Consider the following 27319-nt stretch of genomic DNA (forward strand, 5'->3'; position numbering starts at 1 on the left):
TCCCCTTCCCTTCCTACTTTCCTCTATGGCAAGATAGATTTCTATACCCAATTGAGTGTAGAATTATTCCCTCTTTGAACTTATTTTGATGAAAGTAAGGTTCATGTTCTCCTCTCCCCATTTCCCCCATTTCCTCCTTCACTGTAAATTCTTTTTCAGGCCCATTTTATGTCAGATAATTTATCACATTCTACCTCTCCCTTTCCCCTTCTCCTAGTGCATTCTTCTTTCTCATCCCTTAATTTTATTTTTTTAGATAATTATACCATCACATTCAGCTCACACTCTGCTTTCTGTCTATGTATGCCCCTAACTGCCCTAATAATGAGAAAGTTTTTAGGAGTTATAAATATCATTTTCTCATGTAGGAATATAAACAGTTTGACCTTATTGAATCTCTTATGGATTTCTCTTTCCTGTTTACCTTTTTATGCTTCTTTTGCATCTTGTATTTGAAAGTCAGATTGTCTATTCAGCTCTGGTCTTTTCATCAGGAATGCTTGAATGTCCTCTATTTCATTGAATGTCTGTTTTTTTCTCCCTGAATGATTATACTCCGTTTTGCTGGGTCGGTGATTCTTGGTTGTAATCCTAGCTCTTTTGCCCTCTGAAATATCACTTTCTAAGTTCTCTGATTCTTTAGTGTAGAAGCTGCTAAATCTTGTGTTATCTTGACTGTGGCTCCATAATATTTGAATTGCTTTTTTTTTTGAGTGCTTGTAGTATTTTCTCCTTGATCTGGGAAGTCTAGAATTTGGTTATAGTATTCCTGGGAGTTTTAATTTTGGGACTTCTTTCAGCAGGTGATGGGTGGATTCTTTTGGAAGCAGAAATTTTGGCTTTGTTGTCTTCTTCTCAGTGTGTGTGTTTTATAGTAATTTTCTGTGGTCAGATTTTTTTTTTCCTTTTGTTTGCTCATTTCCAGTCTATTTCTTAACTTTTAACTCTGTGCTAAAGTGGGACTCTGCTTCCCAGATGGAGGGGCACTGTCCCAAGCTTCAGGCTTTTTGTGTAGCTGTTTTCAGAGGTAATTCTTGGGACCTGTAAATTTTTAATTCTTCCATGATGGTATGTTCTAGGATTCTAGTAAGAGGTGTATTTACTACTCTCCTGTACTGTGCACTGGTTTGTGAGTGACCGCAAGCACTCTTTTCAGCCCTGGAACTGTGACCAGGGTCTCCACTCTCCCTCAGCCACAAGCCCTGCTGTGCTATTGCTCTTCCTCACACTGGGATTAAGATCCAGGACTGCAACCTAGATCCAAGCATAGGCAATGAAACAGAGTCCTGCCCCTGGTGCCAGCAGCGGGACCCCTGTAAATCTCTTTCTGATCTGTTGTCAGATCTCCTTATCATCTGTGGGCTGAAAGGTCTGGAAAATGGCACTGCTGCTGCTGACTGAGTCACTCTCAAGGTCTGCTTCTGGCTTTCTGGGGCCTGCTCTGCACTGGTGCAGCCTGTGCTGGACTGCACTCATCTCCCACCCTGGTGCAACAGACCTTTCCTGTTGACTTTCTAAGTTGTCTTGGGCTGGGAAATTGTTTCACTCTGTCTTTTTGTGGGTTCTGCCACTCCAGAATTTGTTTAGAGTAATTATGTAGAGGTATTTGGAAGGGTGTGGGGGAGAGCTCAGGCAAGTCCCTGCCTTTACTCAGCCATCTTAATTCCACCCTTCAGTGTAGTTTTTAAAATACATTATTCTAGAGTGGTACTGATGAGCTAGATTTGTTGTTTTCTTTTATGGAAACAAACAAACTACTTAACAAAGCTTTTTGTTTTCTTCCTAGGATTCATTTTCTGAAACAGTGGCAATCAGCAATTTAGGTGTTGCAAAAACAGGTCCTGTAATTGATGGCCGTGGTAACCTCATTTTAGAGTATGTGAATGGCTCTTCATGTGTTAATAGTGAAGGAAAGACCACTACTTATTCCACAAGAATCCATCTTATCTGTTCTAGAGGAAGTCTGGTAAGGTGTAATGAATTTTAATGATTTTTTATTAGTAGTTTAAAAAACAAAACTAGAATACTATGTGGTCACTGAAATGCTATTTTGATTACTTACTACAACCCCATCATTTTACAAATAAGGAAATTGGGACCCTGAGAGTTGAATTTTCTTTTTCCAAGGTCACACAGGCATTGACTTCACTGGGAGATTGCTAAGTAGAGAAATTAGGGTAATTCTCTTTAAAGCAGTCTGTGCCTTAAGTATCTACTGTGTGCTAGGTCCTGGGGATACAGAGACAACAATAAAATCATCCCTGCCCTCAAAGAGCCTATATTCTTTTGGGGGAGATGGCATGTACATAGCTATTATACTAAATAAAGACAAGGTAAATATTTTTTGTGGGGAGGGCACTAGCTGCTGGAGGAGGGTTTAGGAAAGGTTTTATGTGGAAGATGACCTTGGAGCAGAATTTTGGGCAAAATAAGGGATTATAAGAGATGGAAGTAAGAAGGGAGTGTATTCTAAGCTTCCTGGAGAGAGCAATGGTATGAAGATGGGAGACAGAATGTCATTTCTAAGATACAGTAGATAGGTCACTTTGGCAGGAGCATAGGTTAGATTGTGCAGTTTGAAATGTCTAATAGACAGTTGGTGAAATGAATCTGGGGCACAGGAACTTGATTTTTAAATATCTATGTATGTGTGTACATATGTGTGTGTGTAAATCTGTGTATATTTACATATACATGTATATGTGTACATGCGTATATGCCCACGTGTCTGGGAATCCTTAGCATAGAGATGACAGTTGATGAGTGGGAGTTGATGGTCACCAAGTGAGAGAATATATTGACAATAAATGGCCCAGCATCTTTGGAGCATAGTCACAACCAGTAGGTGTGGTATGATAAGGATGTTGAACCAGGAAAAGTGACTGATAAGGAGCAATCAAACAGGTAGGGGAATAAAATGTCATGAAAACATAGAAGAGAATATCTAGGAAGAAAAGACCATCAACTATATCAGATTGTGATGAGGTTGTGATGCAAATTACAAAAAAACTGGGTTACAATGAGGGGTGGAAATGGAGATAGTGGGTTTAGATAGCCTTTTCTAAATGTAGGAGAGGTGAGATATAGGATGATAGCTTGAAGGAATTGTACAGTCTCTTGAGAGGTTTTTAGAATGAAGAAGACTTGGGTGTTTTTTCAGGCATCATGAAAGGAACCAGTAGATAGGAAAAGATTGAAGGTTGGGGGAAGCAGGATGTGATTATGGGGGCAATCTGATGAATAGGGTATGAACAAGGGAAATGTAGGTGGCTTGACCTTTGGGAGAAAAAGGGTCACTTCTTCAAAGACTGGAATAAAAGGAAAGAATGAGGCATGGTGCTAATGGGGAGGGAAGTTGAAATGTAGAAAAGGTGAGAAGAGTGAACTCGGAATGATATGAGCTCACTGAGAGGAAAAACTAATTCATGAAGCTTAAATTTCAAAGTTACTTCTATAAGAGCATCATTAATTTTCTAATGTTCTATAGAAGCATCAAGTGTGTATCGTATGTGCAGCATAGTAATATGGGACTCTCAATAACAGTTCTCATGCGATGGTAAAGATTCATCAAATTTTAAATAAAATATTCAGTATCTTCATTGTGGCTGCTGTGTGTACTGATCATTAAAGCTTGGCTTCAGAATGTTAAAGACACAGAATGTCAGAGCTTGCAAGAATTTTACAATTCTTGTAGTCCAACCCTTTCATTTTACATATAAAGAAAGTCTTGGTGATTTTTCTGAGATTCCACAATCTCTGTGGGCAAGTCACCCATAAGCTTCAATGTCTTCATTTGTAAAATGATAGAAACTATAAAACTCAAGGAATTTGGTACATTGTCTGAGATTTTTTTCCTGGTCCTTAAGAACTCTTTCATTCCGAAGGATAAAGTATTTTGCGTCATAACTAGTCCAGAAATGGTTTCCATTAATTAAATATTTAGATAAGTTAAAATCTGGGATATTTGATAAATCAGTAATTTTTATTTTCATAAAGAAATAAGAATAAAAATCTATGTTTGAGCTCTGTGTCAAAAGTTATTTCAAAATAAAAATTCAGTTGTGCTTCAACAGTATAATTAACAGTAAGTTATACTAAAATGCTCACTGGACTTAGTATAGGAAAATCAAGAGTGTATTTTGGTTTTTAGGCCAAGTAGCCTTTTCCTGAATTTTATTTCCTTGATGCTCAGTTGTGTGTATTACAGAAGGGAAAGGTAAAACCCATTCACTAGATTGGCATGTGGCTGTGCTTTTTATTATAGATACAACAGGAAAGGGCCCTTTTACTTTATTTGCCCTGAGTGTGATATATCTCCCATTTGTTTACTACTTTCAGTTGTGATCCCATAGGAGTGTTATATAGCTCCTTGCTCCTGCTCTTTCTGGCCTCTTCCTGTACTGTTGACTCTCACACCGGTAGTACCAAACAGAAATGACAGTATTTAATAGTGGAAATAACACTTGATTTGGAGTCAGAATACCTTGGTTTCAATCTTTTGAACAACAAGCCCTGTTGCTTGCTGTTTGGGCAAGTCTCTTGACTTCCATTTGTGTTAGTTTCCTGAGCTGTAGAATGATAAGATTGGACTACATGAGGTCTTAATGTCCCTTTAACTTCTATATCTTGTATTTATTTTCGATTAATTTGGGTATGTACATGTTTTTTTCCCCTCATAGAAGGTAAGGTCCATGAGAGTATGGATTTTTACCTTTATTTTTAATCTGTATTCCCAGCCCTGGTACATAGTAGGTGTTTAGTCAGTGCTTGTTGATTAATGCCTCTTGAATCTCTTCTTTACTTCTTTCTTGTCAAATTACAAAAGTATGAGCAGGTAAATATTATGTACAAGTTGAGCAATATCCTGCTCTGCAGGAAGGAAGTAAATCTAAGAATCTGTCATCTAACTTAGTTTTCCCTCATTTCTTTGAGTGGCTTTTGCAATTATCTATAACATGAAAAGTTAATTCTGAGAAATAATTTTGGTATTCCTCAAAACTGTTCTTTTTAAGGTTTGGTATAATACCTTACATTTCAGTTCAGTTCAGTAAGCATTTACCATGTATTGACCTTGTGCAAGGCTCTGCTGCGTGCAGTGGTGACAAAGGAAAAAACCATCAACAGTTCCTTCCATCTAGGCAGTTGCATTCTATATTGACAATAGCACCTTATAATTTTGAAGCACATATGATTTCATTTGAGTCTTACATTAATCCTAAGGAGAAGGGTGGGGATGTCATTTTCCCATTTTTGTACATGGGAGAAGTAGAATTCAGACAAGGGAAGGGACTTTTCCAGTGCCATGTAGTTCATAGTCAAAGGGATTGAGAACTAGGACTGTTCAGCATCCTTTCTGTCACACGGCAGTCTTTATGTTTTCTGCTCTCTTGGATTTGATTTCTCAGAACACCCACCCGGTATTTTCTATCTTTCGGGAATGCACTGCCACTTTCCTGTGGAATACAGAAGCTGCCTGTCCAATCAAAACAACTGATGAAAATCAGGTGAGTGTTTTTTCTGCCTTAAATCAGAGAACATGGAAAGGAAAGAAGTAGTTGCAACATTTGTTATAAAGCTAGTTTAAAAATTATAAGGGAAGTTGTTTTTAATTCTGTCTGAATCAATGTCTTATAGAAATTGTTAGAAGGTTTGTAAAATCAGTAACTTAAATCATTATAAACAGATTCAGTCAATCAGGTACCCTACCCCCAAGAGTGGATTAGTAGGTGATAATGAGAATTCTTGTTGAGTATATTGAGTATATATTGAATGTATACTGATGGAAGATAAATTTAGGGTTAAGCTCTATTTTGCTCTTTCAGCTAAAAGCCTGTGTTTTTAAACATATATGTTGAGACAGAGCTAAGAAAAAAGGATGGAAAATCATTCTGGAAGTATACAGAAAAGGGGCAGGAAGACTTGTGGCTGGAAAATTCAATTGAGTTTATAAGCAGGCAGATATGTGTCTTTTAAGTAGCAGAAAGCAGTTTTAAGATTGTTATCTTCTCTTGGAGAAGTTAATAAATTCATTTCTTACTTTTAAAAATTCACCCTGAATTTTAATTTAGTATTCATAGGCTATTAGGACTATTTTAGGAGCAGTCAAGAGTTAGGAAATAAAAGATATTCTGTGTCCTGGATTCCTTTTTGTAAAATTGTTCTGAAGAAGTAGCCCAAGACTTAACAAAGAGCTGTATTGTACCACAAAACTATAGTTTGAAAATCAATAATTATAATTTGACATAAAAGTCGGACAGAAAACTGCTGTCTTGAATTTAGGAAAACTATACTTGTCATTCAGATTCCCTGCCCAACACTGAGTAGCAACATATCAAAATTACAGGAGGTATTCTTGGACCCAGAACCCAAGTATTGAAAACATCAAATTTAATTCATAGAGGAAGCCAGTTTTGTCATAATGTTTTTTAAAGTACTATGTCTGCTCTTTTTCTTGTTCTTTTGTGGCCCGATCTCTGGAATATCTCCCATGCATTAAAATTGGAATGCCTATCCCATGTTTAACTTTGTATGATATGCTACAGTGTTTGAACTTTTGAAGTATCCACGTTCCTGTGAGTAGACAGTATGCTGTGGTCTGCCTTTGTCTACCACAACCATCGGAGATTGTTTGCTTTTAGCTAGGCAAAGAAATGGGTAAAGCTCTTTAAGTAGGATCAGAAATGACAATCCTAGAGTTGTTCATATTTTTTCTGTCTTGCCTACTATATAAATATAGTGCAGCCTAAATCCAGCACTTCATTGCTCACATCTCAGAGGTTTATTTTCCAGGAGCTTGGCTGTGTGTCAAGTGAACTGGAAGCTAGAAAGGGAAAATCTGAATCCTTTGTTGGCTAGTTATGATGGAGTGCAATTTACATGGCTCCTGCTCAGTTACTGATTTCTGACAGGGCCTGCATGTGGTGAGCAAAGTGGAATGAGTAATAAACCTGGAGAACAAGAGGCCAAAGGACATAGGTAGCTTCATCTTTTGGAATGTAATATTTTGTGTAATGGGAAAATAGGTCAAGTTACAAAAGGGTTGAGGAAGAGATATTAGACATGAGATTTCTTAAAATTTATTAGAAAAATAATTTATGCCTAATTTTTTGTTAAAGAACCAACTTTGTTTCCCTAATACATCCCATGTACTTTTCTGTAGGCATTTGGTAACAAACTCTTAGGTCACATAAATATGCTAACCCTGTAGTTTATTGTTAAGAGAAATCTACAAGGTCATCTATATATACTAATGATATGTTACCGCAAAGGGGTCAATAAGAATATTCCTTGGATGTCATTGAAAAGTCAGGAAGTAGATTCCATGGCTCTTAATACTGCACAGGCAAATGTATTTTGTACTCTATTGTAATTTTAAAGTTAACTTCCTTCCTGCCACCTATTGACTCATCTCACTACTGATTGTGAGGAAACAAACAACTTTATAACATGTTGGTGACTAATTCTTTACAAGGGACTTTGTACTTTGTTTCTATGGAATTTTTGTATGCATATGTGCATCTTTGTCTCTTTTTTTAGGCCTGCTCTATAAAGGATCCAGACAGTGGATTTGTGTTTAATTTTGACCCCCTAAATAAACCAAATGGACATGTCCTCTATGGTGTTGGAAAGTCTTTTATGGTAAGAGTTATGCCAAAGTTTCATTTAATTATGAATTATTGAATTGTTTTAAAATGATGATAGCTAGCATTTATGTAATACTTTACATCTGCAAAGCACTTTACAAATATTATCTTATTTGATGGCTCACAGCAACCCTGAGAGGTAGATGCTATTATTATGCCCATTTTGCAGATGAGAAAACTGAGGCAACCAGCAGTTAAGTGACTTGCTTAGGTCACATAGATAGTAAGAGTCTAAGGCCAGATTTGAACTTAGGTCTTCTCCTCCCCCCACTTTTTAAAATTTTTAAAAATTTATTTCATTAAATATTTCCCAATTACATGTAAATATGTTTAACATTCATTTTTTAGAATTTTGAGTTCCAAATTCTCTCCCTCCCTGTGCTCCTTCCTCATCTCTTGAGAAAGCATGTGAGGTCATGCAAAACATATTTCCATATTAACCATATTGCCACAGAAAACATTCATGAGCAAAACCAAGAAAAATAAAGTGAAAAATGTATACTTCAATTAATATTCAGAGTTCATCAATTCTCTCTCTGGAAGTGGATAGCATTTTTCATCATGTGTCCTTTGGAACCATGTTGGATCATTATCTTGATCAGAGTAGCTAAATCTTTTACACTTGATCATTCTTAGAATATTATTGTCACTGTGTATAATCTTCTCTTGGTTTTCCTCACTTCACTTTGCATCAGTTCATATAAGTCTTCCCAGGTTTTTCTGAAAGCATTCTGCTTATCATTTCTTATACCACAGTAGTATTCCACCAAAATCATATACCACAGCTTGTTCAACCATACCCCAATTGGTGAGCATTCCCTCAATTTCCAATTTTTTTGCCACCACAAAAAGAGTTGCTATAAATATTTTTGTACACATAGGTCCTTTTCCCTTTTCTTTCATCTCTTTGGAATGCAGATCTAGTAGTGATATTTCCAGGTCAAAGGTTAGGCACAGTTTTCTAACCCTTTGGGTGTGAACTCTGGTCTTCTTGACTCCAGGTCCAGTGCTCTATACGCTTTGTCACACAGTTTCCTACAAGTAGCTGCTATTACAGTCCCTTCCACACAGGCAAACCTTGCCTATTAGAAGGATGACTTTTTATCTGCAAGCAGAAAGGAGAATCCAGAGAGGAAAAAAATATGTAATTGGCATTTTGGCTATGTTTTTATTAGGAAAGTAATGTTTGGCTTTAGAAAGAGCTATTTCAGTTGGGCTACTGAATCACTTGAGCTCAGGAATTCTGAACATTAGTAGACATTCCAGTGTTCAAACAAAGCCTGGCATGAGTATAGTGAGCCCTTGGAGGAGAGGATAGCCAGGCTGACGAAGGCGGAGAGAACCAGTCTGGGTCAGGGTGGAAGGGGTCAAAGCTGCTGTGCTAATCAGTAATGGGAGTAGGCCTAATAGTAGCCATTTCACTTCAAGTCTGGCCAAGATAGAAAGACCTAGTCTTGCACTTTATGTCTTTCATTTGCAAAGTTTGTCTTTCTTCTAGCACGTTCATGTCTGATCCAGTGTTCTGTTACTGAGAAACTGTAGAGTCCAAAGGAAACAGTGGTTATGTTACTCAGTTAAGGAGAAAAAGGAAACACCCTGGTTGATTATGTGCCATAGAACCTCCTGAATATGCTTCCCAAATGTATGTGCATGATGTTATAACTGGAGAAAAGGATCAAGGTTTATTTATATTTCCATTGGAAACTGGGATTTAATTAAAAGGAGAAAAATAACCACCCACATTTGGACTTCTTCTAGCTCTACATTTTTAATACAACTAGCAAAACCAGATGTCCAGAAGAGAGAAGTTTCTGTTTGAAAATAAGTGAACTTATTTGATAAGATGGTTTAATAAAAGCCTGAAGCAAAATAAGAATGCCATTGCTATACCAAGTGAGAATAGGGGAGAGCTTACAACAAGCTTGTGAAATAGTGACAGCTTAAAGGGTAGCCCTTCTGGGGCTTCCATCTAAAGCTGTGCCTTCAGCTAAAGCTGTGCCTGCCACCTTCCCCCCAGCAGGGAATGTAGGTGTTAACATAGAAGACTTTTTAAGGCATTAAGGCTGTGTACAGGACAGTTTAGCAAACAGAGAAATTCTGAGATGCAAGGTAACTCTTATATACCTTGATTGCCAATAAATAGAGGAGGGGATATATAGATACTAATGCAGCTTAACATGCTAGAAAGCACATTAAGGATTTAATTTAATTAAGGAATAGGACAAAAGGAGGTTTTTAGAATGTAATAGAATAAAGTACCTGTGACTTCATAGAGGAGTTCTTCACCTTTTTTGTGTCATGGACCACTAGGGCAGTCAGGCAACGCCTACTTATACGGAATCCATCTCAGAATAATATTTTTTAAAATGCATAGAACAGTACATAGGATTACAAAGGAAAATGATTACATTGAAATACAGTTCAAAATATTTTTTAAAAATTTACAGACCCCTTGAAATCTATCCATGAACCCCAGGTTAAAAACCTTTGTCTTAGATCAGTCTACCTGAAGGATAGTAATTTGTTAAGGAAAGGAAAAAACTTTAATAAATTTATTTTTTCCCCTTTCTTTTGGTTGAACTAACAATTTTACATATTTTTTGAAATAAAATGTATTGATATCATTTGCCTTTACATCAATGTAATGGGAAAAAAAAAACCCCTGAAGGTATATGTGATGTTTGACACCTGTGAATCTCCCACTTCCACAAAGCTGTGAGGCGAGGAAACTTTTTATATCATAAAATTTTAAATCACTGTTGAATAGGGAGGCACAAGGAACTCTTTTATACAAGTCAAAGGAAGTGATTATGATTTTGTTTGATGTTTAGTTCCTATTGATCTTTTCTTAAGAGATACAAGTCAAATCAACAAACATTTAAGTGCCTATGATATGTCAGGCACTGTGCTAAACTCTGGAAATATAAATATAAATAGCAAGATAGACCCTGACCTTAAGGAGCTGACATCCTAATAGAAGAAGACAACAAATAAAAGAGAACTGAAAAACTAGAAGATAGATGGGGGGCGGGGGTAGAAAGAGATGAAAGTACCTAGCATTATAGTGAAAGTCAGGGAGTATCAAGAGGGCAGTTTGGAGAGGAATGAAGACATGACTACCCTCCTTCTCCTTTAAATGGAAATTCTGGGAGGAGCCCTTTTCTCCCACCCCTAATCAAAGAAAGAAGCTACAGGGGCAGAGAATACCTCCATTGTGTGAAGCATAGGGTTGGAGTGAGCTTCCAGTGGAGTATGGTAGACAAAATCCAGGGGAGTCAGAATGTTGCCTAGAGAGGATTGAAGGCATGCTGATGTGGACTTCCTCCTTAAAATGGTGGTTCTGGGAGGAACCAGCCAATCAAAGGGGAACCAGCCACAGGAACTAAGGATACTTCCAATGTATAAAATCAAGGATGGAGTGAGCTTCCAGGGTGAAGAGGTTTCTAGGGCATTGTAGAATTAGGAACACAGCCTGATATATTTGCTATTGTCATGGAAGATGTCCAATGCAGAGTCCAAATGGAAGAGGGATTTCCTAAGATGATGAGTTCCTTAAAATGCTCCTGTTTTGGGGGTGGGGTGGGGTGGAGCCAAGATGGCAGAGTAAAGGCAAGAACTCACCTGAGCTCTCCCCTAAACCCCTCCAAATGCCTTAAAAAATGACTCTAAATAAATTCTAGAGCAGCAGAGCCCACAAAAAAGACAGAGGAAAACAAATTTGCAATCCAAGTCAACCTGGAAGGTTGACAGGAAAGGTCTGTTGCACTAGGTTGAGAGGGGAGTGCAGGCTGTGCCAGCGCAGACCAAACCCCGGCAAACCCAGAGCAGGCCTCAGGGGACTAAATCACTGGCAACAGTGGCGGTTTCCATACTTCTCAACCCACAAATGCCAAAGACAACTTAGAAGGTCAGTAGGAAAGGTCTGTCAGACCTGAGTGAGAGAGTAGTGCAGTCCAGTGCAAATGGCAACAGCACAGACTGACCCCAGCAGGCCAGGAGCAGGCCTTGGGAGTGACTGCATTTGCAGAGGCAGCAGCAATAGCTGCTTCTGGGACTCCCAGCCCATAGACAGTAAGGGGATTGAACAACTGGTCAGAAGAAGATCACAGGGGTCTTTTTGTTAGCACTGAGGCAGGACTTAGTTGATTTGCCCATACTTGGATCTGGGTGGCTGTCCTGGATGGCAGTCCTGGGGTGAGGAGGAGCACTGGCATAGCAGAGCTTGTGGCAGGAGTGGCAGAAAAGAGTGGCAGTTCCAGGGCAGAAAAGAGTGCTTGTGGACACTCACAGACCAGAACACAGGCCAGGAAAGGAGTAAACACCTCTCCTCAGATCATACTCCCTTGGAAGAACTAAAAACTTACAGGTCCCTAGAAGTATCTCTGAAAATAGCTGAACAAAACCCCTGAAGCTTGGGACAGTTCACCTTCCACACTGGAAGCAGAGCCCCACCTTAACAAATAATTAAAAAGTCATGTAATAGGCTGGAAAAATGAGCAAATAATGGAAAAAAAAAATCTGACTATAGAAACTTACTTTGGTGACAAGGAAGATCAAAACATATACTCAGAAGAAGACAACAAAGTCAAAGCTCCCACATCCAAAGTCTGCAGGAAAGATATGAATTGGTCTCAGGACATGGAAGAGCTCAAAAAAGATTTTGAAAATCAAGTAAGAGAAGTCGAGGAAAACTTGGGAAGAGAAATGAGAGTGATGCAAGAAAATCTTGAAAAACGAGTCAACAGCTTGGTAAAGGAGACCCAAAAAATACTGAAGAAAATAACACCTTAAAAAATTGACTAGACCAAATGGCAAAAGAAGTCCAAAAAGCCAATGAGGATGTCTTAAAAAGCAGAATTGGCCAAATGGAAAAGGAGATACAAAAGCTCATTGAAGAAAAGAATTCCTTAAAAATTAGAATGGAGCAAATGGAAGCTAATAATTCTATGAGAAATCAAGAAATTGTAACACAAAACCAGAAGAAAAATAGAAGACAATGTGAAATATCTTGTTGGAAAAACAACTAACCTGAAAAATAGATACAGGAGAGATCTTTTAAAAATTATTGAACTACCTGAAAGCCATGATCCAAAAAAGAGCAACTTTTAAGAAATTAAGGAAAACTGCCCTGATGTTCTAGAATCAGAGGGTCAAATAGAAATTGAAAGAATCCATTGATCACTTCCTGAAAGAGATCCCAAAAGGAAAACTCCCAGGAAGACTATAGCCAAATTCCAGAGTTCCCAGATAATAGAGAAAATAGTGCAAGCAGCCAGAAAGAAACAATTCAAGTATTGTGGAACCACAATCAGGATAGCACAAGATTTAGCAACTTCTACATGAAAAGATCAGAGGGCTTGGAATATGATATTCTAGAGGTCAGAAGAGCTAGGATTAAAACCAAGAATCACCTACCCAGCAAAACTGAGGTTAATCCATGAGGGGATAAAATTGATATTCAATGAGTCAGAGGAATTTAATACATTCTTGAGAAAATACCAGAGCTAAATAGAAAATTTGACTTTTAAATAGAAGACTCAAGGGAAACATGAAAAGGTAAATAGGAAAGAGAAGTTATAAGGGACTTATTAAAATTAAACTGTTTCCATTCTTACATGGAAAGATATTTGTAACTCATAAGACCTTTCTTATTAGGGTAGCTAGAAGGGGTATATATAGATAGAGGGCATGGGTGTGAGTTGAATATGAAGGGATGATATCTAAAAAATAAAATGAAGGGGTAAGAGAGGAATGGACTGGGAGAAAGAGAAAGGGAGAGGTAGAATAGGGTAATTATCTCTCATTAAAGAGACAAGAAAAAGATTTTACAGTGAAGGGGAAGAGGGGAGAGGTGAGAGGGAATGTCTGAACCTTACTCTCATCAGAATTGACTTAAAGAGGGAATAACATACACATTCAATTGGGAATAGAAATCTATCTTACCCTAGAGGAAAGTAGTGGGGAAGATGATAAGAGAAGAGGGGAGTTAATAGAAGGGATGGCAGATTGGGGGAGAGGATATTTAGAAGCAGACATTTTTAAGGAGGGACAGGGTGAAAGGAGAGAATAGAATAAATGTGGGGTGAGATAGGATGGAGGGGGAAATATAGTTAACCTTTCACAACATGACTATTATGGAAGTCTTTTGTATGACTATACATGTATAACCTATATCGAATTGATTGCCTTCTCGATGAGGGAGGGAGGAAAGGAGAGAATTTGGAACTATAAAGTTTTAAAAACTAATGTTAAAAATTGTTTTTTTACATGTAACTGGGAAAAAAATACCAAATAAAAAGAAAAAAATAAAAACATTATTATTTTTTTAAAAAAGATGCTCCTATTTGTAGTGCTCAAACAGTGTGCTCAAACAGAAGTCTGAGACTTAAAAACTATTTTTTCTCTATGTCTTGCTTTTTAGTGTGCAAGCTTTTAGTGAAATTGTTGTCAAACTTTGGGGAAATGATTGACTTCTGTATTTTAATACCTAAGATCATATCCTTTATCAAGGGTGAAGGGTAATATATTCAATGCATGCATTTCTGCAAATTCAACCAATACTTAAAGTAGGATAGTAGGACCAATTCATGCAGATGAATCTGTGATCTTATTGATTTGGTTCCAGTAGTACAAATCACAACCTCTCTGTGCCTGACCAAATTCTTGTCCATGTTATTCTGTAAATTCACCAAAGGGAGGACCACCCAATGGGCCAAAGACCTCCCTCAGTTGATTTTTGACATGAATATACCAGAGGAGCACTCAGGTTGTGTACTCATTATCTCTCATTCTTATTATATGACCATCCACCATGTCCCCCCCCCCCCTTTTTTCTGGAAACATGTCTTTCCCTGAAGACTAACTTAACTCTAGTCTTTCTTTGAAAAAAAATAGTTTTCCTTCTCACCCTCCCCATGTACTGCTTCTTTGCCCTCTGTGTGATATTCTTAGTTCTTTAGTGACAACTAGTTGTGCTCTATATATCTCAACCATACGACCCTGCAACTCATGAAACAGTGGGATCAAAAACAGTTTAAAAATCTCTAAATTGTCAGTACTAAAAACTGCAAAATCACTAAACTTTTTTTTTTTAAGCTCAGAGTGCTTTGTTTTAGGAGGTGGATATTTTATTTAGAATACCTTATGAGAAAGTAATGCAACAATAAATAGCATCATGTAGGTGAAGTTGGTTGCTGTTTTTATAAAATGTCTCCTTCTTTCCAGTTTAATATCTGTGGAACACTGCCTGTCTGTGGGACTATAGAAGGGAAGGAGGCTGCTGGATGTGAAGGAGAGATGAAATCAGGAGACCCAAATAATCTGAAACCAGAAAGGCAAGTTGGAGCTAAGAAAAGTCTTCACTTAACCACAGAGGGTTTTATAACACTTATCTACAGAGGACCCCTTTCACTATCTACAGGTAAGCTTAAAAGCCAAATGTATCTTGATTGTTGACATAAGAAGTGAACTCTTTGGGCAAACCCTGTTTGTGTATATCTTGTAGGCCTCTTTTTTATTTTTATTTTTTGTATTCTTAAAAGAAAATGTACCTTTGTTCTCTGATAAAAATTATGAGGATATTTTTAAAAAGTCATTGTCTTTTATTAAATCTAAAGATATTGTTTTGCTTTCCAATTCCTCTTCCCCTCATCCCTCCCTCAATCTTCTCACCTTTGACTTGTAGTCTGTGTTTCTCATTTTCAAGGCCTATAGTTTTTGTTTTGTTTTATTCTTAGGTGTTATAAGGGGCCACACCAAGGATACTGATAAAGATTATTTAACCTGAAAGGATATATTACATTGTAGTTCTTTCTGTCTCTTGCTGAACTAAAAGAAAATAGTTGTTTTTAACATTTTCCTGCCCAAATAGACAATATACTCTGTCTTTCTATCTCAAAACCTATTAATAGCTGTTTTCTTACTTTTTTCTTATTCTTTTGGGGGTACAGTTTAGCAGTTCTGTTAGGGGATACTGTTATATTACTTCCTCTTGAGAAACATGATGCTATGATGAAAGTTAGGTAGACAATGCTATTGCAGTTCTTGCAGTATTCCCTGCAATCCGTACTCTTTGGATGCCAAGAGTAATACTCTATTCCATGTTAAGACATGAATGGAAGTCATTCTGAATTAGGGCATCTTCATCAGGGCTGTGCTCTTGCTGCCATTTTCAAAGCATTGTTTTAGAACTATTCCACTCACCTAAGGGTTGGTGGCTTTGGAAGTCACTAATTCTTTTTTTATTTTTATAACTGGACCTGTGCTTTCATTGGTATAGACACCACCCAGTGAAGAACTTATTTTTATCAAGGTAGCCCCTGCTCTGCAAATTAAACTCTTTCAGGCTTCTTCAGTGTCACCTAGCCTGGCAAGATTAGAGACAGGACCTGATCTTAGGTCTTCTTGAGTCTGAGGCCAGCACTTTATTCATTACATCACACTTCTTTTCAGGGCTTCTCTTAGCAGCGCTCTTGCCTCAGAGTGCCCAACTAACTCAGAACTTAAAGTACTGTGAAATGGAGCTTCACAGTATGTCAAATGACCAAAATTTTTGTCAAAAGTCCTGATATTTCTATACAATCAGTTCTAACTCTTTCTAGGCAAAGTCTGCAACTACCAGCCCTTCTATTAAATCTCTTCTCTTGTGAGAACAGAATTATCCTATAGCCTTTACTTTTTACTTACTTGAAATCTGGTTTGAAGAAATGAGGATTATTAGATTTTTGGCTAGCCTAGCTTTTTCAAACACTTGGTTCTAGTATGAGCTTTTGGTTTGACTCAAGTAATCTAGAAAGTTACTTCACTATCCTTTTTATATTTTCTCTGATATTCTATTTCAGGGCATTTTTTCACATACAATTGGTGTATATTCTGAACCTCTATTCTTCCATGTCTGTCACAACCCCTATCCCTTTTTCTTTGTGACAGTTTGGAATTATCAGCAAATGACTTGTATCTCAGGAGCTAACCTCCCCTCCCCAGAAAACCTCCCAACAAAACAACAAAGCTTAAAGGATTTTTTTGTTAATTGGTTTATTTATGAATTTCAAATTCTTCTGCAACTTCCCTCAGCATCTGTTACAAGATAAACTGATTCATTCGATCATTTGATCTCCATTGCATTCCTGTAGTTTTTGTAACTACAACGTCCTACCACACCTCCCTTGCTTTTCACACTCAATTAATATACTCAGTGCCCCCTCCATAGAAGTTAGATTTTTTTCCCCCACTCTTCCCTTTTTTATGTAGGTACAATTTATTGTAATGGATAGAGCACTAACTAGACTTAGAGAGACCCAAATTCCAATCCTACCTAGATATTTACTAGCCTGTGACCCTGGCCTCATCACTTAACTTCATCCTGCCTTAGCTTCTTTGTCTTTGAAATGGAATGATAGCTGCACCCGCTTCACAAGTCTATTGTGAATATCTAATGAGATGACATGTGTAAATCACTTTGGAGAACAAAGTGTTCTATAAATATTAGTTATTTTTAGTTATTATGTGCCAAGTTTAAATCAAAGAACTTTAAATATTCTCTATTAGAATTTTTTTGTTTTGTAATGTTAAGAATTCTATGTATTGATATTATCTGTAAGATATCTGAATGATACTTAAATTTTATTTAAAGGAGCCAGATAAGTTGAAGGGAGTAATTGAAAGAAGTAGAACATCCTGGAATATTCAGAATGTTAACAAAAAATGTAATTTGTTTATAGCTTGAAACCAGTCATAATACGGTACATTGTTATACAAATGATCAAAATCATATCCCCCTGAAGCATGATGGATAACCTAGTATAATCTGTAAGATTAGTTTCATTTCCCATTATCAGTCTCCTAAAGGAGTTCCATTGTTTTTACTAGCATATATTTGTATCTCTTTCTGTTTTTTGAAATTTGACCTTTTTTTTTCTACAGGTGCTTCAGATGCTTTCATCATACGTTTTATCTGCAATGATGATATCTATCCAGGAACACCCAAATTCCTACGTCAAGACATTAATTCTGAACTAGGAATCTATGATACTTTCTTTGAGTTTGAAACAGCTTTAGCCTGTGTACCTTCTCCAGTGGATTGCCAAGTTACTGGTAAGTTCCTGAGGTAAGGGAAATAGTGTGTGTGTGTGTGTGTGTGTGTGTGTGCGTGCGCGCGTGCACGTGCGCATGTGAGAGTGTGTTTTATTTTGAAGGAAGGCAGGTATACCATGTTAGTCCCCTATTATGTTAGTAGTTTCCACTAAAGTTTTCCTATTTATGAAGATAAAGAAATTTGCCTGCTTATATCTTGCAAAAGTTGAGTATATCTTATTTATTAGTAGCATGAAAATGTATTTTAAGATCAGTTCTTGATTGGAAAACAGAATGGTAGGGGAAAATATAGGAAGTTTCATAAGCAGTAGTGTTTAGAATCACCATATACAAATTATTTTCAATTAATTTTTATTTGATATATTTATATAGTCCCATCTTTTTATATAAAAGGGATAATTTTAGGGGGAAAGAAAATCATCATCATCAATAAAAGCTTGTATGATGAAAGATACTGGGCTCCATCAGTCTGGAGTATGGAAAGAACATGAGTCTTCACATAAAAAGAACAGACTTATGTCTACTTAACACTTAGGCTAGAAAGATCAGAAAACTAGAGAGAATCTTATGTATTCGATGGATGTGTTCAAGGCCCTGAGAAGTTAGTTTACCCATCTCACCACTTTTCATTTCAGAAATATGCACTAAAAACGTTTAAGATGCCAAAGGAACAGGAACTGTATCTTTCCTTATGTAAATATATATGTTATATGTGACCATATTACGTAGTCCATATAAATGCTATACTGTGGCATACTAAAAGCAAAGGATGATTGTCTCTCCAGCATCTGTTGCTTACTACCTGTGTAACCTTCCACAAGTCACTTAGGCTTTCTGAGCCTCAATTTCCTAATCTTCAAAGTGAGGGAGTAGGTCATGGATGGCCTTAAGGACCCTTTAAGCCCTGAATCTATGATCTTTTTTCAAAATAGCTTTTTGTGAATTTGCTTTAATTCTGAAAACCTAAATTAAATGAAAATCATAACTACAAGAGAATATTCTTTAATCCATTAAGGCAGTGCATTCTGAACAAGAAAGTACAGTGTTTTTCAAAATATCTTTTCAGACCTTGCGGGCAACGAATATGATCTAAGTGGCCTGAGCAAAACAAGAGAACCTTGGACTGCACTTGATACTTCAACAGAAGGAAAAAAAAGAACTTTCTACTTAAATGTTTGCAATCCTCTGCCTTATATTCCTGGATGTCATGGTGAATTCCCTTTTATCTTTTTATTTTGGTTTTCTTAAGTCATTAGATAAAGAAATTTTAAAAACATTTGGCTTAGGATTTTAAAAAAACTCTACTGAAATGCTAGTCTTTCTTATTCCTCCAGGCAGTGCGATGGGATCTTGTGTAAAATCTGATGACAAAGGCACAAACCTAGGTGTTGTACAGATCAGTCCTCAAACTGCTGCTAATGGATCCCTGAGTATTGTTTATGTGAATGGTGATAAATGTGAAAATCAACGTTTCTCCACACGTATCATCTTTGAATGTGATCAGACACCTGTAAGTTTCTAGATAAACACTTTATCTTATTCTTAATTACATTTCTATATGTTTTAGTCTTTCTGCATTTTTTTTTTTTTTTACATTTTGGGGAACTTAATGGAAAGGCCTTCACATATAAGATATCTTTCTCCCCCCAGGAATTTAATGTTACAGATGGGGAAAATAATTGGTGTAATGCTTTTGAGTATACCAAGAAAGGTCAAACACTAATTCCTAGGTACTAAGGAACAGCCATGTATTTGTGCCCAAGCTAATTTTGTAGCAGTTAAATCTTAGGTCTTTTGATTAATGCTTTCTCGGTTACTTGTTTGAAGCTACCATGTTATGGTTAACTGCTTTTGATAAATATAAAAAGAACAGCATGCACCCAAATGAGCTGTCTGCTTATGTTTTAAGGGATCACCGGTGTTTCAGCATAAGGAAGATTGTGAATATGTATTTGTCTGGAGAACCATAGAAGCTTGTCCTATTCGCAAAGCAGAAGGTGAGATCTGGTGGCCTTTTACTTTTCTTTTCCATTGATCTAAAAGTTCATGTTAATCATTTCAAATATATTATTGCGATACCTTTTAATGTCCCCTAGTTAATCCTTTGTTTCACAGTTCTTTAATGTAAAGAACCTTTGAGAGACAGAACTTTAGAGCAGATTCTTAGAGAAAATTTAATTCATTGCCCAAACTGCTTTTTTCTAAAATTGATTTTTAATTTTTATAAAGGTAAAATAGTATCAAATGCGTTTTATAAAGTTCTGCATGATCTTTTTATTCAGTTTTTAAATCGTAAGGAAGACATAATGTATGTATGTGTGTGAGTGTTACATATTTTCCTTTTTGCTCTGTCACTTAAAATTTTTTTTCCCACATGTGACCTCAAAGGAGACAACTGTGAGGTGAAAGATCCAAAGCATGGCCACATTTATAACCTGAAGGCCCTTGCTGTAAATGACACAATAGTGATAGACGGTGAATACAGCTATTACTTCCGGGTCTGTGGAAGCCTGTCCTCAGATGTATGCAAGCCTGCAGACAGCTCTAAGAAAGTATCCGCATGTCAGAAAAAGAAGGGGCCTCAGGGTTTCCAGAAAACTGCAGGTAGGGTGCATTTGCATCTTATAATGTTAAGTAGAACTTAAGGCATGATGCTAAGTTACATCTTTGAGTTGGATAAACTACCTCTTACTTCTTTTCTTTCATAGATTTCATTTGACTTTTTCATCCAGAAAATCACTGACAAAATGTTAGATTGATTTTACTTTCTGTTTTCTTTAAAAGTTTTATTGGTGGCTTTTAGAGATGTGGTGTATTTGTGTATACAACAGTTGTTTCCTAGCATCAGAACGTATTGTGTAACAGAAAAACAAGTCTGCAAAGCTGATGATATATACAATATTCTGTATACATAATAATCCCATAATCCTCCACTTCTCTATCAAAATCAAGGAAGTATAGTTCGTCATCTGTTCTCTGACACCAAGATTATTTACTCCAATTGATTTCTTTGTGGTTGCCTTTTAAATTATGTCTTCATTTAAATTATTTTAGGTATTGTGGATATTGTCTTACTCTTATTCACTTCACATAAATCTTTCTATGTTTCTCTGACATCCTAATTTATTCTTTTGAGGGGAGGGGAAGAAAATAATCATTTATATAGCACCCACTATATGCCAGACACTGCTAAGTGCTTTTACAAATATTATCTCGTTTGATCTTATGGTGACTTTTTAAAAATTTTCATTCATTGTTAGCAATGAAAGATAATGACTTTTCTTCGAACTATTTAGGTAGTTCAATGGCAAACTAGGGAAGCTATTGCCTGTAGCAGTACTAAATAGAGTTGATTCACAGAATGACTAGAAATGTTATTTGAAACTATGGCATGTAATACCTCCACTGTGTCAGTAGATTGCTTGTTGATAATGAGCTTGATAACTAGTTTAAACAAATTTGGAGAGGTACTCAGTTAAAGAACCAAGAGCTTGGAGAATCAATTTTTTGTGGTCATTCTTTGAAGTGGTTAAATGAAAAGCATTCACTTCTTTTGTTTGGCCACTATAATCATCGAACACTGAGATGACCAAGAGGTTTTCAGGGTGGTCATTTATATTTAAGAATGACAGTATGGCATAATGGAGAGATCACTGTTTTTGGATTGAGGAAGAGCTGTATTCAAATCTTTCTTTTGACACTAGCTATGTGAACATGTGGAAGACTGAGGCTTAAATATATGAAAAGCACATTGTAAACCATAAAGCACTATATAAAAGTAATTTGCAGTGATTATTGTTATTTAAAAAAAAGGTTGGTTTAGTGCAAGTATAGGTTAGATAATGTATCTGAGTGTTTTACTTTTCTCTGTTCTTCTGATTCCCCCTTAAAATAGGGTTACTTACCCAGAAGCTGACTTATGAAAATGGATTGATAAAGATTAATTACACTGGTGGGGACACATGCCATAAAATATATCAAAGATCTACAACCATATTTTTTTACTGTGATCGCATCACTCAAAAGGTGAGTATATTTTACATAGTAAAAGAGCTGCAGGATGCCATCCAGGGAGTATGTTCTGTTATTAGAGGAGAGAGAAAAAACACCCCTATAAAAATAATTTTTTATTTTAAAGTCCAGATTTTAAAATGACTGCATCCAATTTTACGTCCTCATAGTGACACACATATTTATTTTTAATCTTCTTTAGCCAGTGTTCTTGAAGGAAACTTTAGATTGTTCTTACTTGTTTGAGTGGCGAACCCAATATGCTTGCCCACCTTTTGAGTCCATTGAATGTTCATTCAGGTAAGTTAGTTTATACTTTTACTCTTCTGGATCAACAGATAAAATCATACTTAAATTTATTCTTATCTCCAAGTTAATTTGTAATGTTCATACATTTTTAGAGGCTCATAGCCTTTAATGTGGACAGTAGCCATCAGATAATAAATGATTAGGCTGAGAGTCACTGTCAGGAGTTGTATGGTCAGCTAAGTACATTCTTCTCACCATTGGTGTATATTGAGGCGGCTTATAGACATATAGAGTGTATATGTTATGATACCTTTCAAATAACCTTGAGAAGCAGTGATGCCATGTGTTGGGTATTTTTCTGGTCAAGAATTGAAATGATCATGTCCGTCCTGAACCCTCTCAATCCCAATCATTTTTGAACACTTGCCATCATGAAATAGTCATGAGATTTTGAGACATCAACACTCTATATTGTTGCTGGTATGGACTAAAGCACAGGTGGATAGGATGTTTACGGTGTTAAGTGTAATGCTAATGTTTGATTTAGCATGTGGTGGATATGTGACTGAATTGTAGCTGAACTGAACTCCTCTCCTTCAATTTAGAGATCACGAAGGAAACTCCTTTGACTTTTCTCCTCTATCACGATACAATGACAACTGGGAAGCAGTTACAAGAACTGGTGCTACAGAGCGTTACTTCATCAACATCTGCAGGTCCTTGGCCCCACAGGCCGGCATTGGTGAGCAAAGGGTTACTTTTTTGGTCATGAGTTGTCAAGAACTGATGGTCTTCATTATTTTCATCATTATGTTAGGTTAGACAACACTGAAGGAGAATGAAACTTATAAAACTGAGGAACTTGTTTCTTGCAGTGATTGGTAGGTTTGGTCATTTAATAGAAAGAAGAGAAAACAAATATTGTTTGGAAACAGTTTTTTTCATAGTGGCCTTTAATGTGTTGTCACTGCTAGGTAAAACTAAGGCTCAAACATAATAATGCTTATAAACTCCTTTATAGATATGAATGCATGGGGATAAGTAGTAATAGCAGCAGAAGCCAAAGCAAAAGCTGGTAATCTTCTGATTACTAAGCTAGGAGAAGGCGTAGAGTGCTGTGGGAACCCTAGTTTGGTGTCCTTGTCCTTGGACATTTTACTGCTTTATTGGAAATCTCAGTATTGTACCATGTGGTTGATGGAAAAGAAGAAAGACCATTCTCTGATTTGTGTTTCAGGATCCTGCCCTCCTGATGCAGCTGTCTGCTTGGTGGAGGACTCTAAATGCACAGCCCTGGGCAGGGTCAGCGATGGTCCTCAGTGGAGTAGTGAAGGCACTTCCATTCTGACGTATCTCAACGGAGACCTGTGCCCCGATAAGATTCGTAGAAAGATGACAACAATCCTCCTGACATGCAGTGAGAGTCATGTAGTGAGTGCCATTACTATGTTAACAGCTGCCAACTGCATCCTCTTGTGGATGGGAATTTCTAAGCTAGAGTGATCAAATAGCCCTTTCTTTAGTGGGTAGAACCCTGACAAAGCACTTCATATAGCACTCTGCAGAGGGCTTTACGCATATCTTTTGATTCTCACAATCTAGTGAAGTAGATGCTACTATCTCCTTTTTATAGAGGAGGAAACTGAAGCCAAGATAGGGTAAGTGAGTGAGTAACATAGCCAACCAGCATTTAGAGGCAGGATCTGCACTCGGCATACTGTCCACTATGCCGGCTAGCTATCTCACATAACTACTTCCAAGGTGGCTAAAGGTCGTATAGTGTTGTAATCAGTGACCAAGATTTCTTCTCTGGCTCAAAAAATATCTATTCTGAATGCTTTAAATTATTTGATCATGTTTGTGTTTAACTCTTATCTTTAAGATATTGTATAAAATTAAAAAAAAAACCACTGTATAAAATCCACATGTATAGTGATTCCCTGTCATTACCTTTATTCATATCCATAATTGCCTTTTGCAATTAATTGGTATATGGCATCTGATTAGTTTCTTAATAAGCTGATTTTTTTTTTGAGTACCTTCCAGATTGTGGGGCAGTTCTATGCCCTAGAGGCTTAAATAAGCATTGTTCTAACTGCCTGTGTGAGGCGGTAGACAGGGAGCCCAGAGTCAGGCCAGGTTGAACTAGCCTTTTGGTTATGAGGGCAAAGAAGCTATGGTAGGCAACTAATTTTTGTTCTTGAGAAGTCATAGTCCTGATGTCCTGAAGACTGATGTATGAGGAGGCCCTTAATCATGAAGTTTGTCTGCTCTACTTGAATAGAAATTAGAACTGCTTGTGGAGGAGGGAGTGGCGCAGGCACCTAGAAGCCTTCAAATATATCGCTGATTTCTGTGCCCTGTGTCTTTGTATGGAGTCATGAACATCAACTCAGAAGATTAGGAAAGAAGGAAGGGGGAGGAAGGGAGGGAGAAGTATAGTATACCTTTGGGAGAGTGCATAGATGAGTGTCTAATGAGAAATAGGGAAAGAAGGAATATGTAGGGTGAGTAGGAATTTGACCTCCGAGTAAGCATACTGCAGAAGAGAACCTTTTAAGGTTCTGTGGCAATTTGCTTTGAAAAGAATAAGGTACTATATATATAAGAAAGATGATTTGGGAGTCAGGAAAACCTGAGTTGTAATCCCACCTCAAGACCTTTCTTATAAGCTCTGCAACCTTGGGCAAGTCACTTAATATCTCTCAAGCTCAGTTTTCTCATCTGTAAAAATGGGAATAATAATAGTACCCACATCACAGGATTGTAAGCATAAAATGAGGTGATATTCATAAAATACTTTTGCAAATTTTATATGTCATTATCATTGTTATTAGCAGTAATAGTATAAAGACTTTTTTAGTTTGTTTGGAGTTGTTTTGGTCTACCAGATCAAAGGATATAATGCCTTGTGATTATTACTTGGCCTCCTACAGCAACCTTAGGCACCACAGAACATGGTACATAGGGAGGCATTAAGTAAGTACTTCTTGCTTGAGAGATAACCCTTCTTGGAAGCTGCCACTCTGGAAGTAGCTAATTTTTTTTTAAACTTGCATAGATTCTTCCAGAAAGGTAGTTCAACCCTAGAGTTTGATACTTGACCTCTGCTGTGTTTTAGCAACAAATTCTTTCCCCACTCTGTAATCATGACATAACACTACCCTTTCTCCCATAGAGGCATTGAGAACGTTTTTTAAATGTTCAGAGCAATTTGATACAGGCTGGTATTGTCACAACTCCCCATAATGCTGGACTCTTTCTGTACTTTGCCTGTAGGATTCTAAGCCCATGTTTATAAGTGCGGTGGAAGACTGTGAATATACTTTCTCATGGCAAACCTCAGCTGCATGTCCTTTAAGGAGCAATGTACAGGACAACTGTCAAGTCACCAATCCTGCTACAGGTAAAGACTCAGAGAGATTCTGTGAGATACACTTAAGAGCAGAGGAGTCTGACTTGAATACATCCCCTTGTCTTTGTGTGTATATCTTTTCTCGAGAATGGACCACGTTGACTGTTTAGACTTAGAAGAAGCAGTAGACATACTAGTAAGTGCCTGTGTTGTAGTGACACAGGTCTAATTTTTTGGGTTCCGGGCTCAATGTTTTCCTCTTCTTCTTCTTGTATTGGGAGGGCTGCCTCAGTAAGCATATCTGAATGTGGGACACAGGCTTCTGCAGTATGGATTGAAGGAAAAGGAACCTTGGAGGTTCTCAAAAGGTCCTCATTTCTGGAAACTAAGAGGGCTACAGTTGGAAGAGTCCTTCAAGAAACTAGGCCTTCAGGATTATTCATTTGGGAGTAAGTGACGCAGCTAGAGACGGTGCTTATTGTGCAGTAACTGGAAGAAGAGCATATCCTGAGTCATTTGCCTCCAGGGAAATATCAAGGCTTTCAATTAGAAATTCAGGGATTAAGTGGTACAACCTAGACAAGGACATCTATCTTGTCAGTCACATTTTTAATGCCATTTCAGTAGAAGAGTGTTGATAGATTGTTAAGTTCAGCACTGATGGCAACAGAATGTAAGAATAGAATAAGAATAGAAACCTGTGCTGGAAACATTGTGATTCCCAATCCTTCAGAATGTCTGTTTGTTATTTAAAGCACTAAAGTTTTCCCTTTTCTTACAGGCCATCTATTTGATCTGAACTCTTTAAAGAATGATTCTGGTTACTCAGTTTCCTACAGTGAAAAGGGATTAATGTATGTGGGCATTTGTGGAGGGACTAAAAACTGCCCTTCTGGAGTTGGTAAGTGCCAAAATAGGTTTCCTTATTAAAGTCCTAATGCCTTAACAAATCAAGATCTTCCTGTGCTGAAACTCTGTGAGGAAAATAGGAAAGTAAAATATATTTTCATCCTGCTATTTTACCAATTTTGCTGAAAATTAAATTCTGAACTTAAACATCTTGAGTGTGAGCCCTGGTATAAAGGAAAGAGAAAGAAATCAGGAGACTTAATCATTCAGTGTCACAGGCAACTATTTTTGTTTTTATCTGTGTATTTTAAAAATTTTTTTAATTCTCATTTCTTTCTTTTTTTGTATCTCAATGTGTACAATGCGGATTGGCATCTGCCTGCAATTTAGTGTTAGGTTTCCTAGAGGCACTGAAAATTTAAGAGAATTTGAGAAGAGCTTTTAAATTAAGTCGAACTGTACCTTTTTTTTGGCTAGGCAATGGAGTTAAGCGACTTGCCCACGGTCACACAGCTAGTGAATGTTATGTGTCTGAGGCCAGCTTTGAATTCAGGTCCTCCTGACTCTAGGGCCAGTGGTGTATCCACTGTACCACCTAGCTACCCCAAATATTAATCTTTATTTTGGGGAGAGTGCTAGGCAATGGGGTTAAGTGACTTGCCCAGGGTCACACAGCTAGTAAGTGTCAAGTGTCTGAGTCCGGATTTGAACTCAGGTCCTCCTGACTCCAGAGCTGATGTTCTATCCACTTCGCCACCTAGCTGCCCCTCAAACTATACTTTTAATTCTCAGTGATGTACACTTGCCTAAATTACTAAAGGATGCCCAGATGGAAGAGTCCAGATGGAAGAGTAAATCTCTATAGCATATGTAGTGACTTAGATGTTTTTTGTGGGTTCCTTTGCCCCTATGACATCAAACTCCAGAACATTGCAGAGTTTCCTCAATGATATCCCTAGTCACTCAGAATGGTTTGACCTAACTATCCACATAAGGAAATCAGAGTCAGATGACCATTAATACATATAGATGTAATGGACACCATGACAAGACAATGAGGTAGGCAAAGAATGAAAAGAAGGATAGACAGAATTATCTCTGAGAAGTTATGCAGGCTTCT

The 27319-nt window shown here is 37.2% G+C and overlaps 1 protein-coding gene across 1 annotated transcript in view; it reads left to right on the plus strand.

Moving 5' to 3' along the window:
• The window catches only part of LOC114031528 (cation-independent mannose-6-phosphate receptor-like), a 142396-nt gene that overhangs the window by 89313 nt on the left and 25764 nt on the right, over window positions 1-27319 (plus strand). The window contains exons 19-33 of the mRNA XM_027846658.1: window positions 1787-1966; window positions 5406-5504; window positions 7537-7638; window positions 14868-15063; window positions 17565-17735; window positions 18802-18945; window positions 19070-19245; window positions 19645-19732; window positions 20124-20339; window positions 21631-21761; window positions 21949-22046; window positions 22601-22737; window positions 23233-23426; window positions 25275-25401; window positions 26132-26251. Coding sequence (XP_027702459.1) covers window positions 1787-1966; window positions 5406-5504; window positions 7537-7638; window positions 14868-15063; window positions 17565-17735; window positions 18802-18945; window positions 19070-19245; window positions 19645-19732; window positions 20124-20339; window positions 21631-21761; window positions 21949-22046; window positions 22601-22737; window positions 23233-23426; window positions 25275-25401; window positions 26132-26251 — 2179 coding nt within the window. The remainder of the gene's footprint in view (window positions 1-1786; window positions 1967-5405; window positions 5505-7536; window positions 7639-14867; window positions 15064-17564; window positions 17736-18801; window positions 18946-19069; window positions 19246-19644; window positions 19733-20123; window positions 20340-21630; window positions 21762-21948; window positions 22047-22600; window positions 22738-23232; window positions 23427-25274; window positions 25402-26131; window positions 26252-27319) is intronic.

The sequence above is a fragment of the Vombatus ursinus genome, unplaced genomic scaffold, assembly GCF_900497805.2.
Source record: "Vombatus ursinus unplaced genomic scaffold, bare-nosed wombat genome assembly UNPS02015175.1, whole genome shotgun sequence".
NCBI lineage: Eukaryota > Metazoa > Chordata > Mammalia > Diprotodontia > Vombatidae > Vombatus > Vombatus ursinus.